Below are 12,945 nucleotides of genomic sequence, written 5' to 3' on the forward strand. Positions count from 1 at the left end.
GTACCAGGCTGTTTTGATTATGGTGGCTTTGTAATATAGCTTGATATCTGGTATTGTGATCCCTCCAACTTTGTTCTTTTTTCTCAAGATTGCTGCAGCTATTCAGGACTTTTTTTGGTTTCATATAAATTTTTGGAATATTTGTTCTAAATCTGTGAAATATGATGTTGGTATTTTAATAGGGATTTCATTGAATCTTGGGTAATATGGATGTTACTTTTAATGATGTTGATTCTACCAATCCATGAACACGGTATATTCTTCCACTTGTTTATATCTTCCTTTATCTCTTTTTTCAACGTCCTGTAGTTTTCTTAGTACAAGTCTTTTATCTCCTTGATTAAATTTTTTCCTAAGTACCTTATGTTTGTTGTTGTTGCTGTTGCAGTGGTAAATGGGATTGTTTGTTTAGTTTCTCTTTCTGAGAATTCATTATTGGCGTATAAAAAAGCCATTGATTTTTGTGTGTTGATTTTGTAACCTGCTACATTATTTTACATGTTGAGATATTCTCCCTCTATTCCCACTTTGCTGAGAGTTGTTGTTTTTTTTTAACTTTTATTTTTTAAAATATATTTTATTGATTTTTTACAGAGTGGAAGGGGGAGAGATAGAGAGTTAGAAACATCGATGAGAGAGAAGCATCGATCAGCTGCCTCCTGCACACCCCCTACTGGGGATGTGCCCAAAACCAAGGTACATGCCCTTGATCGGAATCGAACCTGGGACCCTTCAGTCCACAGGCCAACGTTCTATCCACTGAGCCAAACCGGTTAGGGCTGTTGTTGTTTTTTTAAATAAAAAATGGGTGTTGGATTTTGTGGAATGCTTTTTCTGTGTCTATTGATATTATCATATGATTTTCATCTTTCAATTTGTATCATGTTTATTGATTTGTGAATATTGTACCAGCCTTGCATCCCTGGAATAAATCACACTTGATCATGGTGTATGATCTTTTTAATGTATTGCTGGATACGATTTGCTAATATTTTGTTGAGGATTCTAGTATCTATGTTCATTAGGGATATTGGCCTGTAATTCTCTTTCTTTGTAGTGTCCTGGAATTAGGATAATGCAGGCCTCAGAAAAAGAGCTTGGAAGTGTTCCTTCCTCTTGGATTGTCTGAAATAGCCTGAGGAGGATAGGTGTTAGCTCTTCTTTGAATGTTTGGTAAAACTCGCCTGTGAAGCTGTCCAGACCAGGGCTTTTGTTTGCTGGGAGTTTTTTTTTTTTTTTAATATATTTTATTGATTTTTTAGAGAGAGGAAGAGAGAGGGATAGAGAGTTAGAAACATTGATGAGAGAGAAACATCGATCAGCTGCCTCTTGCACACCCCCTACTGGGGATGTGCCCGCAACCAAGGTATATGCCCTTGACCGGAATCGAACCTGGGACCCTTGAGTCCGCAGGCCGACGCCCTATCCATTGAGCCAAACCGGTTTCGGCGGGAGTTTTTTTTATTACTGCTTCTATTTCATTGGTTGTTGTTGGCCTATTCAGGTTTCCAATTCCTCCTGATTCAGTTTTGGGAGATTGTATTTTTCTAGGAATTTGTCTATTCATCCACATTGTCCAGCTTGTTGGCATGTAGTTGTTCATAGTATTTTCTTACAGTCCTTTGTATTTCTGTGGTGTCAGTGGTTACTTCTCCACTTTCTTTTCAGATTTTATTTATTTGGGTCCTCTCTCTTTGTTTCTTGACCAGTCTGGCTAACAGTTCATCAGTTTTGTTTATCCTTTCAAAGAACTTGGTCTCAGTTTCACTGATTATTTATTTATTTTTTATTTATTTATTTATTATTTTTAGTCTCTATGTTATTTATTTCTGCTCTAATCTTTATTATTTCCTTCCCTCTACTTACTCTGGGCTTTTCTTGTTGTTCTTGTTCTAGTTCTTTAAGTTGTAGGGTTAAATAGTTTATTGCTGATTTTTTCTTTTTTTTTTTTTTTGAGGTAGGCCTGTAGTGCTATGAACTTCCCTCTCAGGACTGCTTTTGCTGTGTCCCAGAGATTTTGGGTTGTTGTGTGTTCTGTTCATTTTCATTTGTTTCCCAGAAGTATTTTATTTCTTTCTTGATCTCATTGATATCCCATTCATTGTTTAATAACATACTATTTAGCCTCCATGTGTTTGAATGTTTTTGGGTGTTTTTACTGTAGTTGGTTTTTCATTTCATTCCATTGTGGTCTGAGAAGATGCTTGATATGATATCAATTTTCTTGAACTTGTAGAGACTTGTTTTATGTCTAACATGTGGTCTATCTTAGTGAAGGACCCATGTGCACTTGAAAAGAATGTATATTCTGCTGCTTTGGGGTGAAATGTTCTATAAATGTCGATTAAATCTATCTGATCCAGTGTGTCACGGTTTCCTTGTTAATTTTTGTCTGGAAGATCTATCCAGTGAAGTCAGTGGGGTGTTAAAGTCCCCTACTATGACTGTGTTGTTGTCCATCTCTCCGTTAAAGTCCTCTAGAAGTTTTTTATTTAAAATATATTTAAGTGCTCCTATATTGGGTGCATAAATGTTTACTGGGGTTATATCCTCTTGTTAGATCGATCCCTTTACTATTGTGTAGTGACCTTTGTTGTCTCTTGTGGTGGCCTTCATTTTAAAGTATTTTATCGGATATGAATATTGCTACTCTAGTTTTTTTTTTTAATTTTCCATTTGCATGGACAGTTTTTTCCATCAGAACAAAAGACTCGCACAGGATGAGAGTGAAGGGATGGAAAAAATTTTTCCATCTCTTCACTTTCATCTTGTGTGTGTCTTTTGTTTGAGGTGGGTCTCTTGTAGACAGCATAGAGTTGGGTCATGATTTTATATTCAGCTACCCTATGCCTTTTGACTGGAGCATTTAATCCATTTACATTTAGGGTTATTATTGATGGGTACTTATTTATTGCCACTTTAATTCTGTATGGCTAGGTTTCTCTCTCTGTTTCTTCTTCTCATTACAGCAATCCCTTTAGCATTTATTGTAATGCTGGTTTGGTAGTGATGAACTCCTTTTTTTTTTTTTTTTTGGTCAGGGAAGCTCTTTATTTAACTGTCTATTTTGAATTATAGCCTTGCTGCATATACTAATCTTGGTCTCAGATCCTTGCTTTCCATTCCCTTCTGGTCTGTAGAGTTTCTATGAGAAATCAGTTGTCAGCCTTATGGGAGCTCCTTTGTAGGTAACAGGTTGCTTTTCTCTTGCTGCCTTTAAGATTCTCTGTCTTTAATTTTTGGTATTTTAATTATGATGTGTCTGGGCATGGGCCTGTTTGGGTTCTTCTTGTTTGGGGTTCTCTGTGCCTCCTGAACTTGTGTGACTTTTTCCTTCACCCGGTTAGGGAAGTTTTCTACCATTATTTCTTCAAGTATACAGAATCCAAGATCTTAACCAATGTCCTTTGTCCTGGCTCCACCCTACCCCAGTTATGGGTGTCATCCTCAACCAGTCTCCCATTGGGCAGCATGATGGTGCCATGAACCTCAGCCCACACCTCCCAGCAAGCCAGAAAAAGTCTCAGGCCTCTCTCTTGTTGGGCAGGTTTTGCCATGTGTTCTTACTGGACCCCATCATGCTGAGGCTTCACTGGCTGAGAATATGACATGGGTTCCCCAAGATGGGGACTCTCTGGATCCTCTGCACCCCAAACCACAGGCACCACCCCACCTGGGGGCTGAGCTGATGGCACCACATGGCCAGATGTTTACCCACCTGATTTACCTGTCCTTGCCCCTGGCTCCTGGCCGCTGGCCACATGCCCCAACCCTGCAGTGGGTACTAGGAACAGAAAAGCAGCCGACCAACCCTTAGGTGCCCTCAGGGGACTCCACAGCCCAGGCAAACCCTGACTCACTGAGCAACCCCAGGCTGGCCCCTGCTCCTCTCTGGGCCTCAGTCTACTCCTCTGTACAATGGACACAATATTTCCTAGACTAAGCGGTACTATGGGAGTGACCAGATGGAGGGACTCACACTTTCCCCAAGGTAATATTATTTCTGCAGAGACTGGGAATCCCCTGCTTCCCCCTTAAGAATTTATCCTGAGCCGAAATCGGTTTGGCTCAGTGGATAGAGCGTCGGCCTGCAGACTCAAGGGTCCTGGGTTCGATTCTGGTCAAGGCATGTACCTTGGTTGCGGGCACATCCCCAGTAGGGGGTGTGCAAGAGGCAGCTGATCGATGTTTCAGGCTCTCTATCCCTCTCTCTTCCTCTCTGTAAAAAATCAATAAAATATATTAAAAAAAAAAAAGAATTTATCCTGAGAAGAGAGTCAGCAAGAGAACACTATAAACACAACTATGTACATACCTGTCATGCTGTTGGGCTCTCACTCTTACAGACATGTTACATCACCCTCCAAATCTCAGATTCCTAATCTATAAAACAAAAGTGATATTAGGGCCTACTTTATAGGCTCGTTAATTAGCGCATAGTAGGTGCTTACTAAATGGGAGGTGTGATTAGCTGTGTGCCCTGGGTGGCTCTGCTCTCACAGAATACTATTCCTCATTTCATCTATTTAGCAGATTTGTTGAGGGCCTCCTATGCACCGAGTCCTGTGTAGATACTGGGGCCCCAGAGGTGTGCAAAAAAGACAGGTTCTTGGGTGTGGAAGCTGAAATTTTAGTGTAGGAGACAAGATACAGAGAAATGGGAGAATTTGTCAATGGTGCTAAGAGCTACAGAGAGAATTCCGGTGCTCAGAGACAGGAGTGTGCCTGTGTTGAGGGCACAGTCAGGAGGGCCAGGTGCTGGGCGGAGCAAGGGAGGGGAGATGAGGCCAGCGGAGGGTGGGCTGTGTAGGGTCTTGGAGCTCAATGTAAGGACTTGGCTTTGAGCCTGAGGGAGAAGGTGACCTATGCAGGTTTTCAAAGGACCCCTGGAGGGAACACAGGCAGGACCAGGGAGGAGACTCTTCCAGGAGCCCATGGCTGTGAGGAGAGGGGGAGGAGGACATCCAGAACCTTCCGCTGGTAGGCCCAGCAGACACCCACATCAGGAGCTACACTGCAGTCCCCAAGCCCAGACCCCTGGGAGTCTCTGGGGCTCATGACTGTAGTCTTACCTGGTGGCTCTTCTGCCCGCCACAGGGGCCCAAAGGGTTCTGCCAGCCCCTCTATGGCTGAAGGCCCTGGTGTCGGGGGGGGGAGTGGCGGTCAGTCCTACAGGTGACCTTCTGTTCTTGTTCCTTTCGCCTCCTCCTCCCTACCAACTGCTCCTGAAGATAAAGGTATTTGGAGTGTGCGAGTGTGTGTGTGTACATGCTCCTGCCTCTGTGACATGCACCTGTGGGTGTGCATGTGTGCGCACTCATGTGCAATAGCAGGATTGGTCAGAAGCAGTGTCTCACACCTGACCTGGCCAGGGCTGCCTCGTGGGAGGCCGGGGCTGGGAGAGGGGAGCTGGGGTCTGTGTGTAGGGTCTGGGCCGCATGAGGTGGGAGCATTGAGGGAGACTAGAAAGACCCCGAGGTTCTCTAGGGAGCCCACCTCTAGTCACCCCTCACAAACAGGGTGTCTGGGAAATCCTGGGGTGGCCCCAGCCATGCTCCTTGCTCTAGGCGGCCAGAATAATATCCACCTCTTCTGGGGTCTAGATCCTGGAGGCAACACCCCTCTTGGAGTCCTTCGGTAACGCCAAAACCGTTAGGAATGACAATTCCAGCCGCTTCGGGAAGTTTGTGGAGATCTTTCTGGAAGGGTGAGTGTGACAGTGGAGGAAGCCCCAAAGACCCTGCGGTGCACTCCAAGTCCTGGCACAGCCCCGCGGAGTCAACACCAGCCCCGTCGCCCGCCTACTGACTGCCTGGGCTTGAGCTGAGCATGCTCCCCCCACAGGGGCGTGATCTCTGGTGCCATAACCTCCCAGTACCTGCTCGAGAAATCCAGGATTGTGTTTCAGGTGGGCCAGGCCCTCCAAGGCCCTTGTGTGCTGGGGCGTGGGGCAGGGTCTGTGTGTGTGTGTGTGTGTGTGTGTGTGTGTGTGTGTGTAGATACTTAGAGCCTGGCACCTGGCCCGGCTGGGTAAAGGGTGAATTAATGAACAAATGCATGTGTGTGTGTGGCCTGTGACTGAGCCTCCCCCGAAACCCCCCATCAAGCCCTGCAGCCACATTGGCTCTTCCCTGTCCCTGAAGCACCTCAGCTGACCTGCCCAGGCCCTGTGCACTGACTGCTCCTTCCCCAGGCCTGTGTGGCCACCCCCATTCCCCATCTGCCCGAAACGCCAGCCGTGCAGGGAAGCTGTCCCGTTTCAAAGTGAACTCCCAGCCCTTCACTGCGTTCTGTCTCCCCAGAGCCCTCCTCACCACCTGACATGTTTATTATGTTTTAACCAGTGATTTGCTGAGTATCTGTCTCCCAGCTGGCAGGTGGGTCTGTGAGGCCAGGGACTTCTGTCTGCCTTGTTCCCCTCTGTGTCCCAGGGCCTGGAGCAGGGCCAGGCGCCCAGTGGGTGCTCAGCCACCCTGGCTAAATGAGCCATCGGAGGCCCGGGTCTGCTCCTTGGACATAGGCATGCATGGCTGTGTGTGGCCAGCACACAGGCCAGAGCAGCACCTCCCTCTGATTGAATGCCCCGCCCCACCACCACACCCGGGCTTCTGCACCCTCCCTGCTCCCAGGCAGAGCAGGCTGGGAGCTCATTCAACACAGTGGGGACAGGCCCCACTGCAGGCCTGGGTGTGTATTTATATTTGGGGGCACACCTGGGCCTGTATGTGGGTAGGGGTTGCCTGGGGGGGCGGCTCCCCTCTCGGCACTCACACACCCACTCCGCAGGCCAAAAACGAGAGGAACTACCACATCTTCTACGAGCTGCTGGCTGGGCTGCCTGCCCCGCTGCGGCAGGCCTTCAGCCTGCAGGAGGCTGAGACCTACTACTACCTGAACCAGGTGAGCACCAGCAGGTCGAGGCTCCCCAGGCCTGGCCCCCCTCATCACCCCAGGGGCTGAAAGAGCCGAGTCGTGTCCAGCAAAGACGATGAAGGTTTGGGAGGGCAGGTTTGGGTGTGAGGTGTCTCATGGCAAGTGGACAGGGGTCAAATCTGGGGCACAGGAGGCCTTCATGATTCTTCGTTGTTCTGGAGACTACAACAGAAATAAGTAGCCTGGAGCTACTATACTTCCCCTATAGTGCCTCAGTTTCCTCATCTGTAAAATGGGGATAGCACAGTATCACTGCCAGGGACGTGGTGAGGATTAAAGGAAGGAAATGTATGCAAAGCACTTAGCACAGAGACTCCTGGCCCGCGGGAACGGAAGTGCTGGGTGACCACCGGGGCCGTGTTGCAGGTGCAGACGGAGCAGGGATGTCAGGGCTCCCTGCGCCACCCAGGGCGCCTGACCCCTGGCCCTGCCCTCACCTAGGGCGGGAACTGTGAGATCTCCGGGAAGAGTGACGCAGATGACTTCCGCCGGCTCCTCGCTGCCATGGAGGTGCTGGGCTTCAGCGGGGAGGACCAGGACAGCATCTTCCGCATCCTGGCCTCCATCCTGCACCTGGGCAATGTCTACTTTGAGAAGTATGAGGTGAGAGGAGGTCCCAGCCGCCAAGGCCCGGCTCCCGTGGGGCACAGGCGTCTTCCCAGAGGAGTGCTCTGGGGAGACAGAGCGCATCTGTATTTGGCTTTCAGGCTACACCAACACATCTCAATCGCTCTTTTTCCCTCCACTTTGAGGTTGTTCGTCTTTTTATAATTATTATTTTTTAAAATAGATTTTTATTGACTTCGGAGAGAGGAAGGGAGAGGGAGAGATAGAAACATCAATGATGAGAATCATTGATTGGCTGCCTCCTGCATGCCCCCTACTGGGGATCGAGCCCACAAGCAGGGCATGTGCCCTGACCAGGAATCAAACAGTAACCTCCTGGCTCATAGGTCAATGCTCAACCACTGAGCCACAGCAGCCAGACCATCTTTTTATTATTGACTAGAAGCCCGTTGCACGAAGTTTTGTGCAATAGACCTTCCTTCACCTGGCTGCCGGCACCAGTTTTCCGCCAGCAGCAGTTTTCCTCTGGCCACCTGCTGATCAGAGTGCCTCCAGCCAGCACGATCGGCCACCCCGAGAGGAACTCCGATCGGGAGGCGCTCCGATCGGCGGGTGGCCAGAGGAAAACTGTTGCTGGCGGAAAACTGGTGCCGGCAGCCATGCAATCGGCCACCCCGAGTTCCGCCACCAGAGTCTTCTGCCAGCCCCATGGGTCCTTCCGCAGCGTCCCCGCCCCCTGCTTCTACTGCCGGCCAATCGACCACCTTGAGTCCCGCCCCCCGCACCTCCAGCCGGCCCAATCGTGGGCGTAGCAGAGTGATGCAATTTGCATATTACCTTTTTATTATGTAGGATGTATGAGAGCTCTTTACATATGATAAGGAAATAAGCCCTTTGTCTTTGATGTGGATTGTAAATATGTCTTCTGGTTTATCATATATATTTTGACTTTATTTAGTTTTTCGTGGTTGTTGTTTGCTTTGGCCTTTCAGATTTTTAAAATTATTTTTAGGAATTTCATTAATCAATCTTGTATAAATTTTAAAGTTTTCTAATCATTTTTAAAGAGACCTGTCTCTCTTACATTATAACAGTTTTGCCAATACCGGTACTTTTTTCAAGATCTTGTATGGCTTTCATGGCTTGTTTTTTTAACATTTGAATCTTTGGTCCATCTGGAATTTATCTTAGTAAGGTATGAGGCAGGGATCCAACTTCTTTTTTTTTCCCAGGCAGTTACTTAATTATAGTGACTCCACCACTTGAGAAGTATGTATTTGTCATACACTAACTTCCTGTGTGTACTTATGCCTAATTCCAGACTTCCTGTTGTGCTTCGTTAATCTGCTTACATACTATATGTCTATTATCTGTTTTAATTATCGGAACTTTGAACTATCTCCTAGGTCCCCCTGCACTCCTCTTTCAGAATTTTCCTGGTTCTTCTAGCTTGTTTATGTTTTTTTATATGAACGTTAAAATCTACTTATTTAGCGCAAAACACAGTCCTGTGGGTATTTTGCACAGACAGACGCACAGGAGGTAGCCTCGGTGGTGAGCGCCCGGGAGGTCCAGGCCGTGGCCGAGCTGCTGCAGATCTCCCCTGAGGGGCTCCAGAAGGCCATCACCTTCAAAGTGACCGTGAGTCTCGGGCCTGGGGCGTCTGTCAAAGCCTCCAGCCGGCGCCTGCACACCACTGCTTTGTGCCCCAATCTGTGGGCCCTCTCGCCCCCTTCCCTCTCCTCCTGTCCATCCATCTTCTGAGTCAGGCCCGGAGGGGTTAACCTCAGACCCCACAGGCATTCGATGCCCAGGCTCCAGGCCTTTGCATTGGCTGTTTTCTCTGCCCAGAATGCTTGACACCAGCACAGCTGTCCACCTCCAGGGAGCTGCTCCTGACCCCTCGCTGAGCCGGTGCCTCCGTGGCCTCCCAGCCCCTGGCCCTCCTTCCCCTCCCAAGGCTGGTCTCGCTGCGTCATGTTTGCTTATGCCCCTGCCTCTCCCACTGGACCAGTAGCCCCCACCCTGACCAGCACAGCCAGGCAGGAGGGCGGACGAGGGCCTTATGTTCAACCCCTGGCCTACTGTCGACCTAAGACCAGTCACTCCATTTCCACTCCCCACCCAACCCCCAATCCTCGGAGGACTTCCTGGAGGTGGTGGCCAGCCTGCTGTCACTCAGGGGCCATGTTCCTCCCTAGGAGACAATCCGAGAGAAGATCTTCACCCCCCTGACTGTGGAGAGTGCCGTGGATGCCAGGTGAGGCTGCACCCTCCCTACCTGAGCCTCCCGATGGCTAGCCCCACCCCTGTGCCCACCCCCATCACCATCTCTGCTCCAGGGATGCCATTGCCAAGGTCTTGTATGCGCTGCTGTTCGGGTGGCTCATCACCAGGGTCAACGCGCTGGTATCCCCCCAGCAGGATGCACTGTCCATCGCCATCTTGGACATCTATGGCTTCGAGGTAGGGCTCCTGAGCGGGTGGGGGGGGCATACGGCTTCATGTCTCACCTCTCGGCCTAGAGCACAGCCATTCTTTGTTCAGGGCCCCTCCCTTATTATTATCTCCCTCGTCTTCTACCATGTCCTTCCTCACCCACAGGCCCTCCCTGAGGCCTCTGGGTGCCAGGCTCTGAGCTGGGCAACGCAAGGGACCCTGGAAAGGACCAGACCTGGGCTCTGCTCTTGGAGGCACTGGGTGGGCATGGGGGACAGAAATCGACAAACACACGTGGTCAGAGCCGTAACAGAGTCAGCCTGGCACTGGTGGAGCTAGAGAAAACCTTAGCTGGGCAGGGGCCAGGGAGGTCTTCTAGAAGCGGGAGGCATCTCTGAGCTGTCTCCTCAGCAACCAGTGGAGGGGGAGGGAGTAGCATCCGCCGCGCCCAGCGGGGTGGTGGCTGGCGTCTGGGGAGCTGGAAGTCGCCTGCAGGGGAGGGAGGTGCGCCGCTGTGCTGAGTGCACAGTGCGGGGGTTGGGGTGAGACAAGCAAGACCCTAAAGAGAAACGTGGTTGCCTGTTGTGTGCCAGGGGCTGTTCTAAGTGCATGTTTACCGATTACTGAATCCTTACAGCCACCTTGTGATGTGGGCTTGTCATTATCCTTGTTTTTCAGATGGGGAAACTGAGGTACAGGGGGCTTGTCCAAGGCACATGGTTAGAAAGATTGGAACCCTGGAAGAAGGTTCCAAAGCCTGGGCCTTTATTTTTAAAAATGTTTTTATTGATTTCAGAGAGGAAGGGAGAGGGAGAGAGAGAAACATCAATGATGAGAGAATCATTGATCAGCTGCTTCCTGCACACCCCCCACTGGGGGTGAAGCCCACAACCCGGGCATGTGCCCCTGACCAGAATCGAACCCAGGACCCTTCCGTCGGCAGGCCAACGCTCTATCCACTGGGCCAAACTGGCTAGGGCGCAGGGCCTGGGCCTTTAACCACGGCCTAAGCTGCCTCTCGCTGGGCCCAGCCTGCCAGGCGTCCTTCCGCCTGTGCAGAGCGGGAGCCACAGAGGGTGCTGAGCAGGGCCTATGGTCAAGCTCCCGCTTCCCGAAGCCGTGACCGTGGAAGGCCAGAGGGCACTGCGCCTGAGCTGGGGTGGGGTGGGCAGGGCCTGGGAGGGGACGGTGGGCTGAGGCCCCTCACCTCCTGCCTCCCAGGACCTGAGCTTCAACAGCTTTGAGCAGCTGTGCATCAACTACGCGAACGAGAACCTTCAGTACCTTTTCAACAAGATCATCTTCCAGGAGGAGCAGGTGTGCAGGGCTCGGGCGGACCGCCCCTCCCGTCCTCGCGGGCCCCGGGCCTCCTCAGGGAGGCAGGACCTGCTGGTTCCTTAAGGGCAGCTCAGAGGCTGGCAGTAGGCCCAATGGGGGGAAGGCATGGGAAGCTGGCAGCACATGAGAAGGCCTGTGTTCTGAGGGGAAGGTGTTGGGGGGATGAGCCCAGGGAAGAGCCTGCTTGGGGACCCTTTTCACCCTCTGTAGAGCTGTCCTAGTGGAGGGAGGACAAGGCCGAGAAGGTCCATGTGGCCCTGCTAGGAAGTGAGCTCCCTGTGCTAGGGGGTGTGCAAGCAGAAGTGCCCCGGGCGAGGCCTCTTCAGATGGACTCACCCTGGGAGACGGCTGGGGGGCCTGGGCAGGAGTAGGCGCTGAGCCCTGCTGCCTGCAGGAGGAGTACCTCCGCGAGCAGATCGGCTGGCGGGAGGTCGCCTTCGCTGACAACCAGCCCTGCATCAACCTCATCTCCCTGAAGCCTTACGGCATCCTGCGCATCCTCGATGACCAGTGCTGCTTCCCCCAGGTGAGCCCTGGGCGCTGTGTGGGCCTGCTCAGGTTGCTCCACGTCTCTGAGCCTCAGGTCTACATCAGGCCTGAGTCCCACATTCCTCTCTGCTCTGGCCTGGGATGGGGGCTCAGGACACCCAACCTGCCATTCACAACCTGGATAGGGGGCTGCAGGTGTCCACTCGAGGGGCTACACCAGCCATGGGAATCAGAGAAGGCTTCCTGGAGGAGGTGACCTTGGGGTTGGGCCTCAAATACTGACTGGAAAACACAAGGGTGGGATGGGTGTTCTGGGCAGTGGGACAAGAGAGTGCAAAGTCAGCTGGGCCGGAGGGGAGGCAGCTGGGAGCTGACCAGACACACTTGTCTGCAGGGGCCCCCTCAGGCCTCCCGCCCAGGGCAGTGGGCAGCGGGGGGAGCTGTGACCTGTTCCTCCTCCCCAGTGATCACTGGAGGTCAATCAGGGCTGGAGAATCTGCCACTAGGCCAGGAACAGGGTGCCCAGGCCCCCTGCCCACCCACTGAACCCTGCCTGCCCCCAGGCCACAGACCACACATTTCTGCAAAAGTGCCATTACCACCATGGCGCCAACCCACTCTACTCCAAGCCCAAGATGCCATTGCCCGAGTTCACCATCAAGCACTACGCAGGCAAAGTCACCTACCAGGTGAGACCCACGGCAGCCCCCAGGCCGCCAGCGCCACGTGCCCTGAGGCTGGAGGCGCAGAAGCACAACATGGGCTCCAGACACTCGCCCTGCTGACCCTCGGCTGTGTGATCTTGGGCCGGTCACACCTCTCAGCCTCGTTTCCTCACCTGGAAAGTGGGGATAACAACAGTGTCCATCTCATGGTGTAAGGAGCCTAGGGCTGGGGGCGTTCATAAAGAGTAGCCATTGTCAGTACAGTATCACCGGGGTGACTCGCATCGCTATTACCTCAGGCACATTCCTGCCCTGGCGTGGTCTGGGGCCAAGATTCTAAGCCTCTGTCCCCATCTGGGCCGCATTTTCCTCATCTGCAGGACGCACACAGGACAGCATCCTCCACTGAGGATGGGGCCAAGACCCGGGCTACTCGTGCGAAGGGGGCCAGTCCTGGGAGTGGGGAGGGTCGTGGGGACAGGAGGGGTGGGGACCAGAGCAGGGGGAGGGGTCC

At 51.6% G+C, this 12,945-nt stretch overlaps 1 protein-coding gene across 1 annotated transcript in view; it reads left to right on the forward strand.

Moving 5' to 3' along the window:
- Positions 1 to 12,945, forward strand: part of MYO15A (myosin XVA) — a 55,282-nt gene that overhangs the window by 10,791 nt on the left and 31,546 nt on the right. The window contains exons 7-17 of the mRNA XM_054709330.1: positions 5,232 to 5,237; positions 5,604 to 5,707; positions 5,845 to 5,908; positions 6,787 to 6,900; positions 7,375 to 7,536; positions 9,028 to 9,141; positions 9,702 to 9,760; positions 9,843 to 9,966; positions 11,161 to 11,256; positions 11,672 to 11,803; positions 12,330 to 12,455. Coding sequence (XP_054565305.1) covers positions 5,232 to 5,237; positions 5,604 to 5,707; positions 5,845 to 5,908; positions 6,787 to 6,900; positions 7,375 to 7,536; positions 9,028 to 9,141; positions 9,702 to 9,760; positions 9,843 to 9,966; positions 11,161 to 11,256; positions 11,672 to 11,803; positions 12,330 to 12,455 — 1,101 coding nt within the window. The remainder of the gene's footprint in view (positions 1 to 5,231; positions 5,238 to 5,603; positions 5,708 to 5,844; positions 5,909 to 6,786; positions 6,901 to 7,374; positions 7,537 to 9,027; positions 9,142 to 9,701; positions 9,761 to 9,842; positions 9,967 to 11,160; positions 11,257 to 11,671; positions 11,804 to 12,329; positions 12,456 to 12,945) is intronic.

Source organism: Eptesicus fuscus, chromosome 20, assembly GCF_027574615.1.
Source record: "Eptesicus fuscus isolate TK198812 chromosome 20, DD_ASM_mEF_20220401, whole genome shotgun sequence".
NCBI lineage: Eukaryota > Metazoa > Chordata > Mammalia > Chiroptera > Vespertilionidae > Eptesicus > Eptesicus fuscus.